General features: G+C 34.4%; 3 protein-coding genes and 1 non-coding gene across 5 annotated transcripts; 3 read left to right on the top strand and 1 right to left on the bottom strand.

Moving 5' to 3' along the window:
* The first annotated feature begins 1,015 nt into the window (after positions 1-1,015).
* LOC118036598 (protein C2-DOMAIN ABA-RELATED 11) lies at positions 1,016-3,532 on the top strand. Of its 2 annotated transcripts, none has more exons than XM_035042336.2 (4): positions 1,016-1,398; positions 1,799-1,941; positions 2,318-2,413; positions 2,932-3,532. In XM_035042336.2, the coding sequence occupies exons 2-4, from the start codon at positions 1,843-1,845 to the stop codon at positions 3,226-3,228; spliced, it is 492 nt and encodes a 163-aa protein (XP_034898227.1). In that variant the 5' UTR covers positions 1,016-1,398; positions 1,799-1,842; the 3' UTR covers positions 3,229-3,532. The 2 variants fall into 2 exon arrangements, with proteins under 2 accessions (XP_034898227.1, XP_034898226.1); XM_035042335.2 differs by having other exon boundaries at positions 1,017-1,405.
* Positions 3,533-5,402: 1,870 nt separating this feature from the next.
* Positions 5,403-7,621, top strand: LOC118036587 (WEB family protein At1g12150). The gene is made up of 2 exons (XM_035042323.2): positions 5,403-5,726; positions 5,988-7,621. The coding sequence occupies exons 1-2, from the start codon at positions 5,553-5,555 to the stop codon at positions 7,434-7,436; spliced, it is 1,623 nt and encodes a 540-aa protein (XP_034898214.1). The 5' UTR covers positions 5,403-5,552; the 3' UTR covers positions 7,437-7,621.
* Positions 7,622-7,759: 138 nt separating this feature from the next.
* LOC118036591 (phosphatidylinositol/phosphatidylcholine transfer protein SFH9) lies at positions 7,760-11,589 on the bottom strand. The gene is made up of 11 exons (XM_073405289.1): positions 11,189-11,589; positions 11,062-11,090; positions 10,271-10,354; positions 10,104-10,157; positions 9,861-9,938; positions 9,642-9,695; positions 9,443-9,502; positions 9,268-9,363; positions 8,869-8,970; positions 8,606-8,686; positions 7,760-8,429 (listed from the first exon to the last, which is right to left on the bottom strand). Exons 1-11 carry the CDS (start codon positions 11,241-11,243, stop codon positions 8,106-8,108), a joined length of 1,017 nt encoding a protein of 338 aa, XP_073261390.1. The 5' UTR covers positions 11,244-11,589; the 3' UTR covers positions 7,760-8,105.
* Positions 11,590-17,329: 5,740 nt separating this feature from the next.
* TRNAF-GAA (transfer RNA phenylalanine (anticodon GAA)) lies at positions 17,330-17,402 on the top strand. The gene has a single exon. It is a non-coding gene; the product is annotated as a tRNA-Phe (tRNA).
* The last annotated feature ends 146 nt before the right edge of the window (positions 17,403-17,548 follow it).

Raw genomic sequence — 17,548 nt, 5'->3', positions numbered from 1 at the left:
TAAGCAGGAGCACAGCTGATGCGAGCTGGAGTTTACTAAAAATAAAAATGTTGAAATGGCAAGGACTGTTTGTGGCTACCTTAGTTGGACATTAAGCTTTGCTTGTGTCTTGAATTTCATCTACATGAGGAGGTGGTTTTATCACTCCATTGGCATCCGCTTCTTAGATTCCGTCATTTGTGGGGCATTAGTTGTATGGACACTGGTCTGTGACATACAGGCCTGAAATATTAGTGTGATCTAGCTTATGCTTCTCTCTGGATCATTCAAAGCATGTTAGCGGCCGACTTAGCTTTGTTTTCTGCTTTGAAGCTTCGATGTCTGCTGGAGTCTCACTTTCCAATTTCATGATTGGTCCTTTATTTGTGAGCCCATTAAGATTCAATCATTACAAGCTTTAATCACAACAGCCATGTGAAACTCGTTTTACATAATTCTTTGCACCGACCTTGTAATATATGTATAACAATCTCTGTACCAATTCTTTATGAAAGCTTCAATTAAGATATTTTCTCCAGATTTCGATTTTAAGAATGTAATGTTGTATTCTGTATCTCATATGGGTCATTTATCGGGATACGCTTTTTTTCATGCCAGAAAAAAATTAGTTTGATGTAATAAAAAAAAAGATATGTTGACTCCAATGTTTAAATTTGGAAAATCAAGGAAGAGATTCGTAACTTTTTAGCTATCACGCCAGACCCTACTCTAACATTATCAATCATCAATCTCTCCAAGCTCTACCAACAAGAAATATGACCAAAAAGGAAAAGAAAGAAACTTGCTACTGTAAATAACAAAAATGAAAATGCATGAAGGCCAATGATGATCAAAGAAATAAAGGAGGAAAAATAGAGGAAAGAGCAAGAGAAGACTGGTCAAAAGGCTCACGCTGCATGCTCACTAAAAACGTGCAAAGAAGACAAGACATGATGGTCACAGTAAATGAATCCAAAAGAACAAAATCCTCAAACTTGACCTTAAATTAAAGCAACATATAATATATAAAAAAGGGGAAAAACATGTGTTTTACCTGGAACATTTGTTCTTACTAAATTCTGTTCTTAAGGTTGTTTTTGATACACTTGAAAATGAAACAGAAACCCAGCACACATGAAGAAGCATGAGCTTTCAGTTTGCTTGCATTCACTGTAGTTTCCATAAATAGAGTTGTAGCACTTCACTTTCAGTTATTGCATGGAGGAATAGGATTATCTTTGCTTAACTTTATAAGTAGTTGCTTTGTAGGATTTTGTTAGTCTGTTAAACCAGTTTAATAACCCACCAAACCAAACTAGACGCTGCTGCTGCTTTTATCTTATTTACCTTTTGTATCTCTCCTTCTTTGAGATCTCAGGCTAAGCTGTTTCTGCTTCTCTTTACCCTTCTTCAACAGAGGCAAGAGGTCCCTTTTCTCTCTGGACTTTGTTCTCATGTTCAGGGCTTGTGCAATAATCTTTTTTTTTTTTGTACTTTTCTGCCAGTGGAAGCTGTCTTAAAATCGTTATTTGATTTCTATTTGGGTTTTCTTTCTATGAGAAGGTTAAAATTAAAAAAATGCTTTCTTTCTGGAATCTAGACAAGAAAGATGAGTTTTTCCAGAAACTGGGTTTTGGCCCTTTGAAAAAGTTCTAGTCTTTCATTATTTATTGTTGTTTCATCTATTTTCAGTTTTTTTCTCTCCTTTTGACTCTTGTATATGCAAGAGTTTGTTTGGATTTTAATCCTTCATTTATAACTTTGAGGTTTTAGAGATTGTCCTCTCATTGAATTAATTTGGATTCCTTTTGCTTTGCAGTGTTGTATCTTTTTGAAATTTTTGTATCTTCTTACATCTAAGCAATGAGGGAGCAGTTAGGATTGCTAAAAGTTACCGTTGTGCAAGGGATCAGGGATTTCATGACTAGTGATCCTTATGTAGTCGTCAAGCTGGACAATCAGGTGATTCTAGGCTCTATAATTCTTGTTTCTATGCAGTAAGTGGTTGTTCTATGTTTGATGATCGCTTTATGGGACATTAATTTGCTGATGTGATAAACTTCTGAAACCACAAAGAGAGAAAGTTTATGGCTTTGCTTTCTGGGTCAACTGAATTTAATATCCTATCAAGTAGATGGATGTAGTCATAGTATCCCCTGTCATTAAAATGCTGTTGATCTAGTCCCATTTTGTCTCTCCACTCTGGTCTTTGATTGGAGTTTTATCAGCCCGATTTTTCTTTACTGAACTTATTTCTCCTCTTCAGTTTTTGTTTTTCTTTTTATCAATTTGTAGACTCAACTATGCTACCTTACTGACTATTTCCTTCCTGCATCAGACAGCAAAGACCAAGTTCATCAATAGTTGTCTTAATCCAGTATGGAACGAAGAGCTAAGTTTCTCACTCAAAGAACCCGTTGGAGTTCTAAGTTTGGTAAGTTTCTTGAATTCTTAGATATTTATGCTGCTAATACCTTCATTGTGTTCAACTTGCAAGAGCTATCTCAATCGAATAGGTTGTTTCAAGCTATAATACAATTCGGCTGTTTCTTCCTTGTCTTTGTCAAACTTTGAAATGGTTTCATGCGATGAAGGAATATTGATCACTAGGTATTAACTTCAAGCGGCAACAAACATAAGTCATTATAATCATTTGGTGTTGTAAATAGGCTTCCTTGATTTTCATTTACTCCTGTCATTGAGGGGGGGGGGGGAACGTGGAGTAGGGCAAACGATAATTGATGAGTTTTCTTCTTGTCAAGCCAAACCAATAGATGGAACTATTAGAAGTCGGTGAAAGTGATGGACTCATTCTGAGGGCAACATTTTCTCTGGGATTTAATCGCTGGTTTATAACCGGTGAAGTAGCTTAAGATGCTAAATGGTAACATTGTGAATAAAAATCTCGATTTCTATAGCATATGATTAGTTACTTTATTGCTCTTGTTGCAGGAAGTATTTGATAAAGACCGTTTCAAGGCAGATGACAAGATGGGACATGCTCACCTCAACCTTCAACCAATTGCATCTTCTGCTAGATTGAAGCAGTTTGCCAAGGTTTCTTCTGCCGAGACAATTTTAAGGAAGATTGTTCCTGATACCGACAATTGTCTTGCTCGTGAAAGCTCAATTAGTTGCATAAATGGTGAAGTAGTGCAGAGTGTTTGGTTGAGGCTCTGTGCAGTCGAGTCGGGGGAGATAGAACTAAAGATTAAGTTAATTGATCCTTGTGTTGCTTCGTCGAAGTAGTGCAGAACTAAGATTGTTGTAGGAGTAGGTTTTAATGACGCGGGGGATAAGGGAAGTGCATCTGCATGCAAAATAGCTGTTTTGACCGCGTGTTTTGAAGTAGTTTTCAAGTGTGATGAAAGCATTTCAGAAAGGCATCTGTTTGTGACTGAAGTGAATTTTTCCCGTTTGATTCCTTGAGCTCAGGATCCTGGGGAGAGCTCTGCCATTGCTAATCTACGATGCACTGTAGACCTAAATCATGTATAATCAGTGTATCCTTCCGAAGAATTACAGAATGACAAACAATGACAAATTTTGGACTTATTAAGGGGTTTAAGTGTGTTTCTTTTGCGTTCAAATATTTAACAAACAATAAATGGAGACCAACTCTTTAACAAGCAATAAAATCAGAGCAGCGATGAAAGAAAACTATTAAAATGCTTGAAATACCTGTACCAAGCAACACTGTTCTGTTGTCTCATTGCTCAAACCTATAGAAGGGGCATTAAGGAAGGCAACTTGATCCACTTGCTTGGTATAGTTGCTCTCACATGTTTTGGTTAGGCCTCCCCTGACACTGTAACAGTCATCAAATCCCAGCTAAGTTGCTCAAGTCACGAGGAAAATTATATAACAAATTCATGAAGTTGCTGTCCTTTGTAAAGACTACAACTGGAACATGATTCCTAGGAACAGACAAATCACTTTTGCTGTCCAGGATCTGATCTCAATAATGTTAAAAAAAATCATCAAAAAACACACATGACTGAATCAATGACGCACAACATTAGAAACCCAACATTAAGTTCAAAGGGGATGATGCCAGTAAAACTATGCATCCAAATACATTCATCTCTGTCCCAATTAGAAGGTGCTGCTAAGATGAAATCATAGCCTCAAATATTTCAGTAATTGTGACATCTTTTAGACAATTGTTAATTTAAAACTGTGATGATAAGAAATCATAGCCTCAAGTATCCACCATCTAGTTTGATTTTTAAAACTCTGATTATAAGAAATCTGATTGTTAGATTAGACTCAACTTTTTTAGTAGTAATTTTACAAGTAATTTTTTTTATATTAGCCACTGCATCATTAATTAAATAAACCGTTGAATATTTCAGAATTCATTTTGAGCATTGATGCACTAATTTGGATTGATTTTATTATTTTTCTTGTGTTTTTTTTAATTCTATACTTTAATTTATATTTTTTTTGTTTATATATTTCTTTTTTTTTTTAAATTGTTATTTGTTTTCTAGTAGATATAGGGTTTTCTGATTTATTTAAAATTTTTATAAACCTCTTACAAAGACAGTTACCATATACTTTATTTTTATTATAATAAAACTGCGAATTTAGGTTTGCATCTCTGCTTATTAAATCTTTTAAGTGTTTTTTGTGATTTTTGCATTATCATTTTCTTACTTAGCTTCCACCTGCATCACAATTTCACCCCATCTGGCGACACAGATATCATCAAATCAGATTGGATCCAATTTTTATTTGGATTGATTGAAGTGGAGGCAGATAAAATCTGGCATTAAAACATTAAAATTAAATGAAAAACTTTTTATAGTAGTTGGAAAAATTAATTCTAGTTAGACAACCACATCCATATAAACAACCTGGAAAATGTTTCAACATATGGTCAAAATATTTAAAATGGAAGCTTAATCTTTATTTTTCATGCTTAATTAACAATAAATGTAATTAATTAAGACAGCTCCAAACAGTATACTTGAGCTACAACTTTGACCTACTAAAAATATGTCCCAACCCTGCAATTTCCTTTTTTTTATCCAATTTCTTATCTTTCTAAATATGCCCTCTTCTCAGGGGATCAGGTAAGGTTTACACAGGTGAAAGTTGGGCCAAAATTGTCCATCTGAAATAAAATTCTATTTCTGTTAGGCTATCAACTTTGACCGTTAAATCCCGCGCAGAATCTGTTGTCTTTCCCACCAAAATAGTAGATGAGTCTACAAGGCAAAATACCTGTTTTTTGCCTTTATGTTTTTTTTTTTTTTTTTCCTTTCAAAAGAAAGAAAGAGAAGCCTGAAAATTCATTGGGGAGGGGGGTGTTTTCTTCTTCAAGATACAACATTTTTAAGGTACCTCGTGTTTTGTTCTGTGCTCATTTTAGTCCTTCTCATGTAGCATTATTGTTTTTAGCTTGGAATATTGAACATCGTTCCATGTCCTTTGATTGACATGCTGGGGTTGGATTAGTTTCCTGAAGGGTGTTAATTATGTCATTAAAGTCTTGATTTGCAAATGATATGATGAGCTTTGGTTGATCATGCAGATAAGTTTTGAAGGACAAATTTTGAAGCTAAAAGATGGTAAACATCAGGGGAGCAGATCAACAAAAAGGTTCAGCATCACCAAGGGCAGATGTGGGAGAGATTGACACCAAGAAGCCATTTCAATCTGTCAAAGCTGCGGTTAGTTTATTTGGAGAAGTAGCTCTCAAAGGGAAACCTGCTGTCAGGAGATCAAGGCTTTCTTCAGAGGTAAAATCCAATGCCAAGTTTTGCAATGCAATTGATGATGATTCCTTATTGATAGCTTGATGGATAAAATTTTCATATCTTCTTTGTACAAGTTTAGGGTATGTTTTGATCAATGGAGAACATATAATGTCATGGTATAATATTGGGATGTTTTTGAAAATCTCTAAGCTTTTGGGTGTGTGTGTGTGTGTGTGTGAAAAGGTGGTGAAGAAAAGGTTCAAATTTGTGATTGAATGTAAAATTAAACCTTTGGTTTTCTAGAATGTGATTGACAAGGAGACACAACTTCTGCTGGCTCAAAGAGAAGTAAGCAGGTTCAAGAGGGTGCTGCAGAGTGGCGAAACTACAAAAGCTCGAGCGAATTCTGAACTTCAAAAGGCTAAGAGAACATTGAATGATTTAACCACCAAGCACAAAGCTGTAGATGAGTCCAAGAAATCAGCAATAGAAACTGCAGAAGCGGTAAAAGAAAAGGCTAGGCGACTTGAAGAAGCAAAATCCCAACAACTCGTGGGGAATGCAGCTCGAAAACGGGAATTGGATGAGGCAAGACAACAGTACAAGATGGCTGCTCATGAACTTAATGCTGCAAAGCAACAAATCAACAAGATCCGACAGGATTTTGATGCAGCATTGGAGTCAAAATCGTCTTCGTTCCAGCACGCAGCAGAAACTCAGCGTTCGGCAAATATGAACAAAGAAAGGGTTAGTGAGCTTTCGAAGGAAATTGGAGCTATGCGGGAATCAGCTCAACAACTGAAGATTGCTTCTGCGCAAATCCAAGAACAGCAGGAAAATTTAGTGGAAGAAAAAGATGCTCGCATACATTTTTGTAAGGCTGCCACGGCAGAAGCAGAAAAGAACTTGGAGATTTTGAAGAAAGAATATGATCCTGAGCTCACAAAGAATCTTGAGGCGAAGCTCGCAGAAACATCTGCAGAGATTGAACTTTTACAAGAGGAGATGAAAAAGGCCCATGCCTTCGAAATGGAAAAGGTGAAGGTTTTAACCATCGAGTTCAATGAAGCAACGAAGGCACTGAAAGAAATTGCCACCGAAGAGATTTCTCTTCGACATATGTTGACATCCCTTACAGCAGAATTGGAGAACGTGAAGACAGAGAAAATTGAATTGCTGGAGAAAGATATAGAGAAAGAATATGCTGCAATGGAAAAAGAAACTGAAAGTGCTAGAAGAGAAGCCGAAGAGTTGAAGAAGAAAGCCGAGGAGATGAAGAAGAATGCTGAAGAGCTGAAGGAAGAAACAAAAAATGCCAGATTACTGGCTCAAGATGTGGAGGGAAAGCTAGAACTTGCTCTTAAAGAGGCTGAAGAAGCCAAGGCAGCAGAAAAGAAAACTCACGAAGATATGAAGACATTATCTGAAAGAGAGAGCATTCAAGATCAAGATTTCGACAACAAGATCAAACTTGCACCGGAAGAGTTCGAGAGTTTGAAAAAGAAAGAGGAGGAATCAGGAAATATTGCAGATACAAAAGTGGCTGATGCCATGGCTCAGATAGAAGTAGTGAAGGCAAGAAATAAAGAGGCAGAAAAGAAATTTAAGGCAAATTTAAAAGCAATTGAAGAAATTAAAGAAGCAACTGACATGGCTTTGAGGTCAGCAGAAATGTCAGAGGCTGCAGAACAGACCCTCGAGACTCAACTCCAGCGGTGGCGTGAGGAAGCGCAAACGATGGTGGTAGCTTAAAGTGCCTTCAAGATGGTAGAACATTCGAATGAGTCATCGGGATCGCTTCCATTAATTCTGCAACTGAGAATCAGATCTTGCAGATTATTCAGATTAGTCATTGGGATTCAAAAGTACATGTTTGGTAAATCCTCGGTATGGTTTCCCCAAGCTGATGTGTTTACCACCCAGAAAACCTTGTCAACATGATTTGTTGTCATGATGTATTCTCTATCATATGAAACCAATTCTGGGAGGGAAATAAATAACTAAAGATTCATTCTTGGGCAACCTTATACCTGTCATCATATGCAATTTGAGCATTTCTGAGGGGAAAAAGGTACTTAGATTCAACATGTTTCTCTCTATGAATATTATCAATGTAAGACTTACAAGCTAAAAGTTACAATTCCCCACTGCATTCCTACACCATGTCAGGCTGGGGCCGAGCTTTATACCGATCACCCAGCCAGAATATCAGATTACATGCATAGCTTTAAGCTTTCACCTGCCATGTAAAGGTAACATGGTCGACTACTGTTACATGCATTTCTATTGTATACTTGTAACAAAGTCCTCAGGCATCAAGAGTTAAGATCCTCTGCTTAAATCACGGGCAATGCGTGGTCAGAGTCGTCATTGATTTTGAGTCCATTCAGGGACCCAGAAACCACATTCCCTTTCTCAAAATTATGCATCTGGGTCATTGATTTTGAGTCCATTCAGGGACCCAGAAACCCCATTCCCTTTCTCAAAATTATGCATCTGGGATTCAATTGTTTTAGCTATCTCCATTCCTTCGACAGCTGGCTCAGGCAGATCCACGTGGAAAGACCCTTGCTTGATTGGTTGAGAAGGTTCACTCTCTAAAGATTTCTGCTTGACGTAGTTGTATAGCTGTTGATGAAAGGGATGATCCAAGGAAAAGCAGTTGTCATTTGCATACCCTGAATGTCGAGATGATCCAGACCCTTCTCTTTTACAAAAATGTGGAAGAGATGCATAATCCATTATCTACATTAAACATGCTCATCCAGTTTAGTCCATAAGATATGGTGCGTAATGATCATCGAAAAGCGTGGCCATTAAGTTGTTGAAATTTACTAAAGCAACTGTAGTGAATTAAGAACAACCAGCAGTCAAGTTTCCAATATTTCAAGAATCACAGTTCACAGAGAAGCCACTGTTACCTTCAACAGCTCATCTCGCCCGTTTCCAGACAACACCTGAATTTTTTTTCTTGTCCTCTCCTGCAGCAGAGGCTTAACAACCTAGCAAAAATTCAAATGTTGAAATGGTGCTTATAACAAGGTCCTTTCAATATTTTCACAGATAAAACATTCTTCTACTCAATCTTATCCGAGATGATAATTTGCACCAGCACATGAATACTTAATGGAAAAGGATAAAAAGCAAGGGTATTCAACTGCAATGAGAGAAAAAGGAGGCTTACCTTCCAACAAGCTGAAAATACATATGGGGCATTTACAATGTAATATGTATGTGTTTTCTCTGGGTAGTTCAAGTCATCAATAGTTGAAATAAGGGTCACCGTCTGCAGTAACATTAAAAACAGACTCGGTCAACGTGACATGATGCATAAGTATTTTTGCACTATATCCACCCTTTCAGAAATGTGATAGTGATAAAGATTCACTGCAATATACTGGTTAGAGGTTTAAAGTAAGAAAAAGTATCGGTGAGTTGGCTGAAATTCCTGGTTCAAGCAACCCACCTAACATAATAGCTGAAGTTGAATCATCCTCTGAATAAGAAAACTAAATAAAATAATATACACTAGACTGAAGAAACGGGTCCTATTAACAAAACAAACTAGCCCAGAAAGTTATACCTTTATTTGGTTCAGTGCTGAAAGCTTTAGGCCAGACATATCCAAAACCTTCACGCCGGTTGTTATTGGTCGCCCATACTTTTTTGATGCGGTAGGCTACAAAAAAAAAATATGCAAGTGAGAAAAATCACCTTAAGAACTCAGAAGTAGGAAGTTGCCAAACTCAAATACCCACCAAAACAATGCGGTCCCGATATTCGTTGATTTGAATGTGAGACTGCACATAGTAGTGGACCTGTAATGAAATTAGACAAGTAAAATACTGACCTCTTGAACACTCACAGAATTAAGATTTAATGTCAAAAGGTTACTAATCCAAACATTAAGATTTATACAGTGAGGCATAGCTAAAGGATTTTATAGCAAATACTTACAGATGCTTTGTCATATGTGCTGAGCCCAACACCATGAGCAAATACAGGAAGCCCCTGAATAAGATGACAAAGGTTGCAAGAACATTTGAGATAAATTCTTTTGTGTGATACAAACAATATTGTTTTCTCCATTGCGCAAGATGCAGGAGGGTTTTTAAAAGGTTATAAACTAGGATTAAGAAACCATAAACAAGACAAATATAAGCATAGAATGAGCACCTCTCGGGAGTAACCCGACATTCCTATGAGATGGGAATCACGCACTGCTCTGTACAAATCAGTTGGAACTATGGGTTTCTGCATTTGGGAGTGGCATCCAGATTAGAAGTGTAATACGTAAAAGTCTTAGACACATTACGAAGAAGCCTCTAACTATACACCAACATCAAACTTCTATTCCATCTTGAGAAAGCTAGGAAGACATAAACATAAATGTGGGACTTGATCTTAACAAAAGCTTACCGTTAATATATTGTCGATCTCATTGTGTACCCTCCAGTTCAAACAATCCAGTAACTGCAGCATCATACACATATCATCTCAGGTAAGTGAGATTAAACTATTTTTATCACATTTAAAGAACTTAACATTGAGATCCACAGGTCACTTCAACCAGAGTTGCTGCTAACCATTTTATGGGCTTTGGTAACATTCCATTCTCTAGCTTTTAGAAAACGTGCCAGCGTTTCAGCTTGATATCCTTGATGGACAGTCTGCCAGATCAAGAAACAATAATTTAGATAGCAAGAAACTGTAATTTACAGAGATTTGATAATGAAAGTGCATAACAATCCAAAGAAACCAAAACATAAACAAATCTATGCTGACACAACATAATGGCAACAGAGAATTTTCACATTCATATCATATTCCATTTATAGACTTAGTTAGGTAAAAGAACGGAATTATAAACAAACCCATTAAATTAGTTTAAACCAATTAGTTGTCAGTCAAGAAAGATTGTTTCTACCAACCCCAGATAACGGCTCGAATCAGAGCTTCTCATCAATCCAAGATGACATCAAGCAATGAAATGCCAAATTCAACACACCCAGAAGCCCAATAAGCATCTTTTTTACCTAGATCAAACCCTACTAGGACTGCTCACCACATTTTTTCCCTTAATTTCTTTTGAAGTTATCACCTTAATAACAACATCCAAGATTAAACATCATAGTGGCATTAAAAAAAAAATGAAAGATGAACATCTATGAAAGAAGAGTAGATCAAGGCTGGAAAAGGGAATAGTGGATCAGAATCACATTCTGTAGCTGATAACAACAGAATTACATGATTCACTATTATTTACATAATTCATCTAATTTCAACATCGAAAAGACTTGAAAAATCTTGACTCCAAGTTGAAGAGACGGATCCCATAAAGAAGAAACAAAGATAAAGAGCAGAAACAATTGCAAACCTGATAAGTTCTCTTCAATGGCTCCTCAACTGCCATCACATTTTGAAATGAATAAGCACAATTGAAAAAGTAAAGTTAAGCAATGTTTTCAAAAAAGTGAACAAGTAAAAGGAGATCAGAACTGAACCTTGATCCATCAATGCCTTAAACTGGTTGATTGCATCCTGCGAAACAGTCCCCATTCTTTCTTTCTTCCTCTCCTGACAAAATTACCAGGACAAGAAGAAAAGCACTAGCAAATAACCAAGGTTAGACAAGCACTGGCAAATAACCGTATTGTTTATCACTTGGCAAAAAAAAATCCTAACACTTGATTTGGAGGATTATTAACACTTGAACAAAGGTTTTTAAGGTACCGTATTGTTTCAAGTAGTATTAAAGAACAGGACTTTAGAGGTCAAGAAAGGAGGGTTTACGAGTAAAAGTCCATATCCCACCTAGAAAATGAAGCTCTGAAGGTATCTATCTCTATGGCTTCACATGGCACCACACACAAGTATGACCCAACATTTTTGTCCTTCGTGACATTAATGACGGAAGAAAGTGAAGGGAAAGCTCCTTAAAATTCTCCTCTTTAACTCATTTTTTGGCTTTTGGTTTTTTCATTTCCTCTCGAGTTACTGCTTTAATTTCACCACCCATTGATTTGGACAGGTTTCCTAGTGTGTACCATGAACACGTCATCTACTTTGAACCAAGTGATTTGACTGCCTAACATCTGGTCTTAAAGAAAATTTATCGGTACAAGATCACCAAGTCCTCCAACCTTTGCACCAATTTTCATTAAGGTCTCTTAAGAATTATTTTCCAACTAGGTCCCCCATCATAGCAGGTTAACCATGTCTTCCATCTAGAGCATTGTTGTAAAACCTGAGTCAGCCTAGCAGATCAACCGGCATTTGTCCTAGGATCTAATTTAGAATAATGTAGTTATTTATTAACCAGGGTTAACCTTTAACATGGATCTCGAGATGAGTTACGAGTTGGGATGAATTTTGTAACTTTGATAGATAGAAAGCTCGTGTGTTTATGAAAATTCACTAGAGGATATGAGGGAGTCGCTTGATGATTTATGATAGGATGAAACCTGATTGAGAGAAAGGGAAATCTTTAGGGATCAAATTGAGAAGTGGCTTATAGAATAGTGACTTTTATACAAATTTGTTAAACACTTTTCATTGTATGTCTTTGTGCGTGGTAGGGTTGAATCATTTATGGCTAGCTGGCGATCAACAAAGTCGGCATGGACAATCTACCCTAGGAATCTGCCTAGACTAGAATTCACAGAACCAAACACAAGTACATGGTCTATCCTGTCTCCTGTGTTTTGGTTGTTGTATTGCTTTGAAATACGTAAGACTTGTTCATTTGTCTTAACACATGTTTTTAAAGATTATTATAACAAAAATCTTAAATTTATTTTGATAGACAAAATTAAAAATTATAACAACCGACTAAAAAAAGTAAAGAAAACAAATAAAAAATAAAAAAAAGGATTAAACTGGAATAAATATTATTACTATTAAAAAAAATCATAATTTGATTTGAAAGATAAAATTAAAATTATAACTATTACTACTATTATTATTATTATGAGAAATTATAATTGAAGGAATAAATTAAAAAAAAAACTTTTATAATGGAATAAAAACAAAATAAAAAAGTAAAAGAATAATGACTAAAATTAAAAATCAAACAACAAAGAGGATAATGATGTACTTTAATTATTAGAAAATAGAGAAAAAAAAAAAAACAAAAACAAACGACCACGGATGACAATACAACCACCACACGCCTACATGCGCCACACTACGTGGAAGAGGAGATGCACATCCAATGAAACGACTGCACATCCAATGAGACGACGAAATATCCCAGATTTGACCACCGAGTGGCATCACACGTGCCACCTGAATAGAGTGAACATCACTCACTCGTTGACGTTTTTGGAATTAGCGCCAACAGATTTCTGAATAAAAATTTGAAAAGAAAACATTAAAATACAAAAATATCTTCGTGAACCTGTTAATTGCACAAAATACCTATGTAAAAATGTCAAAATACCCCCACAAACAAAGCTTTTTTTTTTTTCTAAGGTTAAAAACGTGTTTTCACTATGCATGGATCATGAAAAAACCGTAAACATCTTTGTCTAGTAGCTAAATAAATTTTTGATTTTCGGAGCAAATAAATATTTTTACTGTTAAGAAGTTTGTGAAAAGTAAAGAAAACTCTTATTTAATATTATAAATTTTATTGACTCTAGATATAAAAGAGTGTTTTAACTATATAAAAAAATAAATTAAAAAACACATACACCCCAAACGAAAAAAACTTGTTAATATCTCAGCATCCACACATTTCTTAAAAAGGGCATCCTTCAGAGCAATATATATATATATGGCAAGGTGCAATTAACTTCAAAATATATGATTTGAAGATTACTAAAAGAAAAGGAAAAAACCAACATTTACTACATCTCTATTGTTGTAGTTAAAAAGGACGTATTTGTTTTTTTAGTTATAATCTGTTTTTCAAATATTAAATTAGTACTTTTTTAATATATTTTTTATAATTTTAATGTATTAATATAAAAATAAAAAATATTATTTTAATATATTTTCAATTGAAAAGCAACCTATATTATATTAATAACAAAAACACTTATAGAATAAAAATAATCCAAAGTAGCTAGGTAAAAGTGTGTAATAAACAATTAACAAAAATAATTATTTTAGACGATCATTATTAGACTATTAGTACTTTTTTTTTTCCAATTTAATACTGCCATACCATTGCTGATAGTAAGTCCACAAAAAAAGCATGGGTGATTACATACTTTGACTGTTCTTTCAACTAATCTACGCATTATGTCAATATAAATATATATAATCTATGAATTTACTCATACATTATTATATAGGCCATAGGTCCATTCGGTAATTATATATACAAGCTGTGTCATTATTGACTTAATTTATGGATGAGGTGGTAAACCTTTTTTTAGTTATTAAAGATTTTCTAACATGGAGTTTTTGCTGGCGTATTTATATCATCTTGTTTTTCAGGATTAATTTTCTCGATTTAAACCTTTCTTTCCTTTCAAAATCTCTCTTAATTAAAAGTTTAAGTTCAACCCTTATAGAGGGATGATTAATTGTTATTTTCTTAGCTGTTGGATCTTATTTAAGGAAACACCTAAATAAGATAGAGATGTTAGAATTTTGTAAGGTTTATTGAAGAAATTTAAAGAATAAATAAATCTTTAAGGACAAAGAATTGATCATTAACAATAACAAAGTTTGATAAACAAATAAGTAAATTTCTTTGAATTTATTATATATATTGCATTATTAGTATACATGCTAGGAACTTGTTTTGATATTGTAAATGTGATATATGCTTATTGTCAATTTATGTTCAGGTTTGAATATATATGAATAATACAAAACATTACTCATGGATATCCATTCATATCCCTAATCAAAAAGTGATAAGAATTCTCTCTCCTATTAATTTTTTTTTAATTCTCTTTTTTTTTATGTTTAAGTTTAAGTTTTTCTATACGGTAAGTATAAAATTTTTTTATGGCTATCAGGAAGTAATTACTGATTTTCTATTAATTACTTCTTAAATTCATTTAAAAAAAAGGAACGGATATATATAAGAAGAGACAATAAAAAACAAGACTCCCTAAAAATAATACGAATATCTCCATATATGATTCCTTTATCTTACTTATATCTATTTATTTTTTAATAAAATAGTTTTAAAAAGTAAGTGATATTAATTACTCTTCAACTACCAAAAAAACTTCTTGCGTAAGTATTCAACTTAGTCATCCTAACATTTATCATTGTTTGTTAACTTACAAAATTAGTTTTACTAGTAAGTGCTATTTAATTAGTGGACTCTCGTCATTTATTTATATTTTCATGGAAAGAAAAGCACACAAGTGGCTCAATTGATAAGATTCAAGTTGAAGGGTTTTTTTCAAAAATAAAATAAAAATGTTCTTGTTTAGTGCAACACCGAACAAAAAAATTTGACTTATCTAAAAAGAACTATCAATCTAATTATTATTCGTTTGGATATTGTACCACTTGAAAAAGAAGAAAAAATAATAATTAAAAAAAAAAACAGTGAAAAAAGAAGAAAAAGGAAGGAATCAATAACACTTTATGACATCCGATAAGTTAATTTTCTTTTAGGAAAGAGGTTTGTGTTATCATATCCTTTCCTAATCTTTTTACTAATCTTAATTTTGCTTTGAACCAAACTCTGTGACATGAGATTAAGATCAATGAGTTTGTAGTTTAATGATAATCTATGGTGGTGGATGAGATATTAAACCTTAATTATATATATAATGTTTTATCAAATTTTTAATAAAATTGAAGTACATACATAATCAAAGAAAAAAAAAGTAGGAGGTAATTTTCTTTTTTTATTTATCAAAATTTCATTTGGTTTCATTAAAAAAAAAAAAGTGGAGGAAGCATTTGTTTCTATGGTTGAAAATGCTTTTCAATCTGTTTTTTACTTATACATATATTAAATTTATGTTTTTTTTATATATAATTTTGATGTGATGATATAAAAAAAATCTAAAAAGATATTATTTATATTTATTTTTAATTAAAAAACACTTTTTAAAATTACTATATTACAAAACATGCACTAGGTAGCAAATATAAACACAATGACTTAGATTGGACATGCATGGTGGTCCAATGATGGAAAAGTAAATACATGAAACTTAAGAGGGAAGCTGCTTTCTTCTGCTTAATTCCTCAATCTGTCTTTATATATATATATATAAATTTTAATTTATCATTTGGTTGAGATTTTTTAAACTATTTTATCTTTAATTATATTAATTTTATTTTTAATATATGCTTGCACTTCTTTCCTTAATGATTATTAGCATTGTTTATATTTATATTAAAAGCCTTTAATTGCTTATAGATTTTTAGATTATTTTTTATTTGGGTTTGATAGAAGTTTTGCTAAAACTCTTAATTAATCGGTTCTAATTCCCTGGTATGAATCAATAACACAAAGCCCAAATATGAGCTCAAGGAGATCACAATCATGGCTGCCCCCTTATCACACGCAATATTATGCCGAAGTATGAAAAATATCAAACCAGCCATATGCACGCCTAGAAGGAAGATGAAAGAACCAGAGACAATAATGTTTCTAATTCTCGACACCAGCCATGGAAGCAGTAGTGGTAGCACTGCTACGACTACTAGCGTAAGTGAGATTGAAGAGGAGAATTCAAGTGATCTGTTGTGAGATAAATCATGGGGTGCCTTTGGAATCTATCAAAGACGACATAGAAGGAGGGTTGGTTTCTTTCTTGGACGATGAAGAATGCTATTATCGACTCCATTAATACCATGGTTTATATATCCCGTCCAGATCTTCCCTGAGACCCACCCCATTCCTTCCTTCTCCGTGCAAGATCAATAATTGATTTTTCTTCATGTTAGTCGTAGAGAAAGATAATGTTGTAAACTGGACGGAGTTGAAGGGAAAAGTCAGTCGAGTTAGTGCTCACCAGGTGGAGAGTTACAGGGCCCAGGAAAGAGACGAGAGGAGAGAACTCCCTCAAAGTTCATCAACACGTGTACTGCACATCCAAGGTTGCACTACGTAGGTGCTAAGAAGCACTCAACTTTTTTTGTGCATGCTTGTTAGAATAGAAGTGCGTCCTTGTTAATACTTTATCAAAAGAAAACGCAACGAAAAAGGTTCAAGAGAGGCACCATCCTCGTTGAAGGTGATATGGTTGGAAAGGCTACGATGGACCTCATTCCATTTCTCAACATGAGGAAGCTAGTTCTTGGAACCTTCAAGTCTATCAATCCAAGGCACATTATTACCTGTAATTTATGATCTTTAATGTCTTCATGAACAACCCTTTTTTGTTATAAGCTTAAACATGCTTTCATTTACTTGTGTTCGCAACATTTTATGATGGATAGGAAATTGAGATCTAGGATCGAAAGGAAATGGGATAGCTGATAAGAACTTCAAAATGCATTCGAGTCCCATGACATTAAGATCACATGCGATGAAAAGGATCGAAGTGATGAATGACCAGATGATTGGATCATCTTCACCCCTTGATAATCACAGTGCAATGTCTACAGGGCTGCAAGATCAATCCAAAACAAACAATGACTCCTCTGCTTGAATATGTTTCAAATCAGAAAACCTTATTTAATTATAAGATATTGACACAACTTGAGCCATCACAGCGGGGATAGCTCAGTTGGGAGAGCGTCAGACTGAAGATCTGAAGGTCGCGTGTTCGATCCACGCTCACCGCACTTGCCTTTTTACTAATTCACCATCCCTCCTACAATCTGCGTGTACTTTTTTTTAACACTCTGTATTCCATGGAACAACTTGGCTTTCTTCTATGGAAACCGCAAGATTCATAGAAACGGGAAGGATTTTATTCCAAAGGAGTTCA

The sequence above is a fragment of the Populus alba genome, chromosome 16 (genome assembly GCF_005239225.2).
Source record: "Populus alba chromosome 16, ASM523922v2, whole genome shotgun sequence".
NCBI classification, from domain to species: domain Eukaryota; kingdom Viridiplantae; phylum Streptophyta; class Magnoliopsida; order Malpighiales; family Salicaceae; genus Populus; species Populus alba.
This window is presented reverse-complemented; position numbering and strand designations above follow the sequence as displayed.

Bases quoted from the DNA above. Each gene is read 5' to 3' on its own strand.
- LOC118036598 (XM_035042336.2), top strand. From the start codon at position 1,843: ATGAGGGAGCAGTTAGGATTGCTAAAAGTTACCGTTGTGCAAGGGATC. The intron at 1,942-2,317 runs GTGATTCTAGGC...TTCCTGCATCAG, and splicing joins TCGTCAAGCTGGACAATCAG to ACAGCAAAGACCAAGTTCAT. The intron at 2,414-2,931 runs GTAAGTTTCTTG...CTCTTGTTGCAG, and splicing joins CCGTTGGAGTTCTAAGTTTG to GAAGTATTTGATAAAGACCG.
- LOC118036587 (XM_035042323.2), top strand. From the start codon at position 5,553: ATGGTAAACATCAGGGGAGCAGATCAACAAAAAGGTTCAGCATCACCA. The intron at 5,727-5,987 runs GTAAAATCCAAT...TTGGTTTTCTAG, and splicing joins GATCAAGGCTTTCTTCAGAG to AATGTGATTGACAAGGAGAC.
- LOC118036591 (XM_073405289.1), bottom strand. From the start codon at position 11,243: ATGGGGACTGTTTCGCAGGATGCAATCAACCAGTTTAAGGCATTGATG. The intron at 8,971-9,267 runs GTATAACTTTCT...ATGTTACTGCAG, and splicing joins CAGCACTGAACCAAATAAAG to ACGGTGACCCTTATTTCAAC. The intron at 8,430-8,605 runs GTAACAGTGGCT...TGTTTAATGTAG, and splicing joins GGCGAGATGAGCTGTTGAAG to ATAATGGATTATGCATCTCT.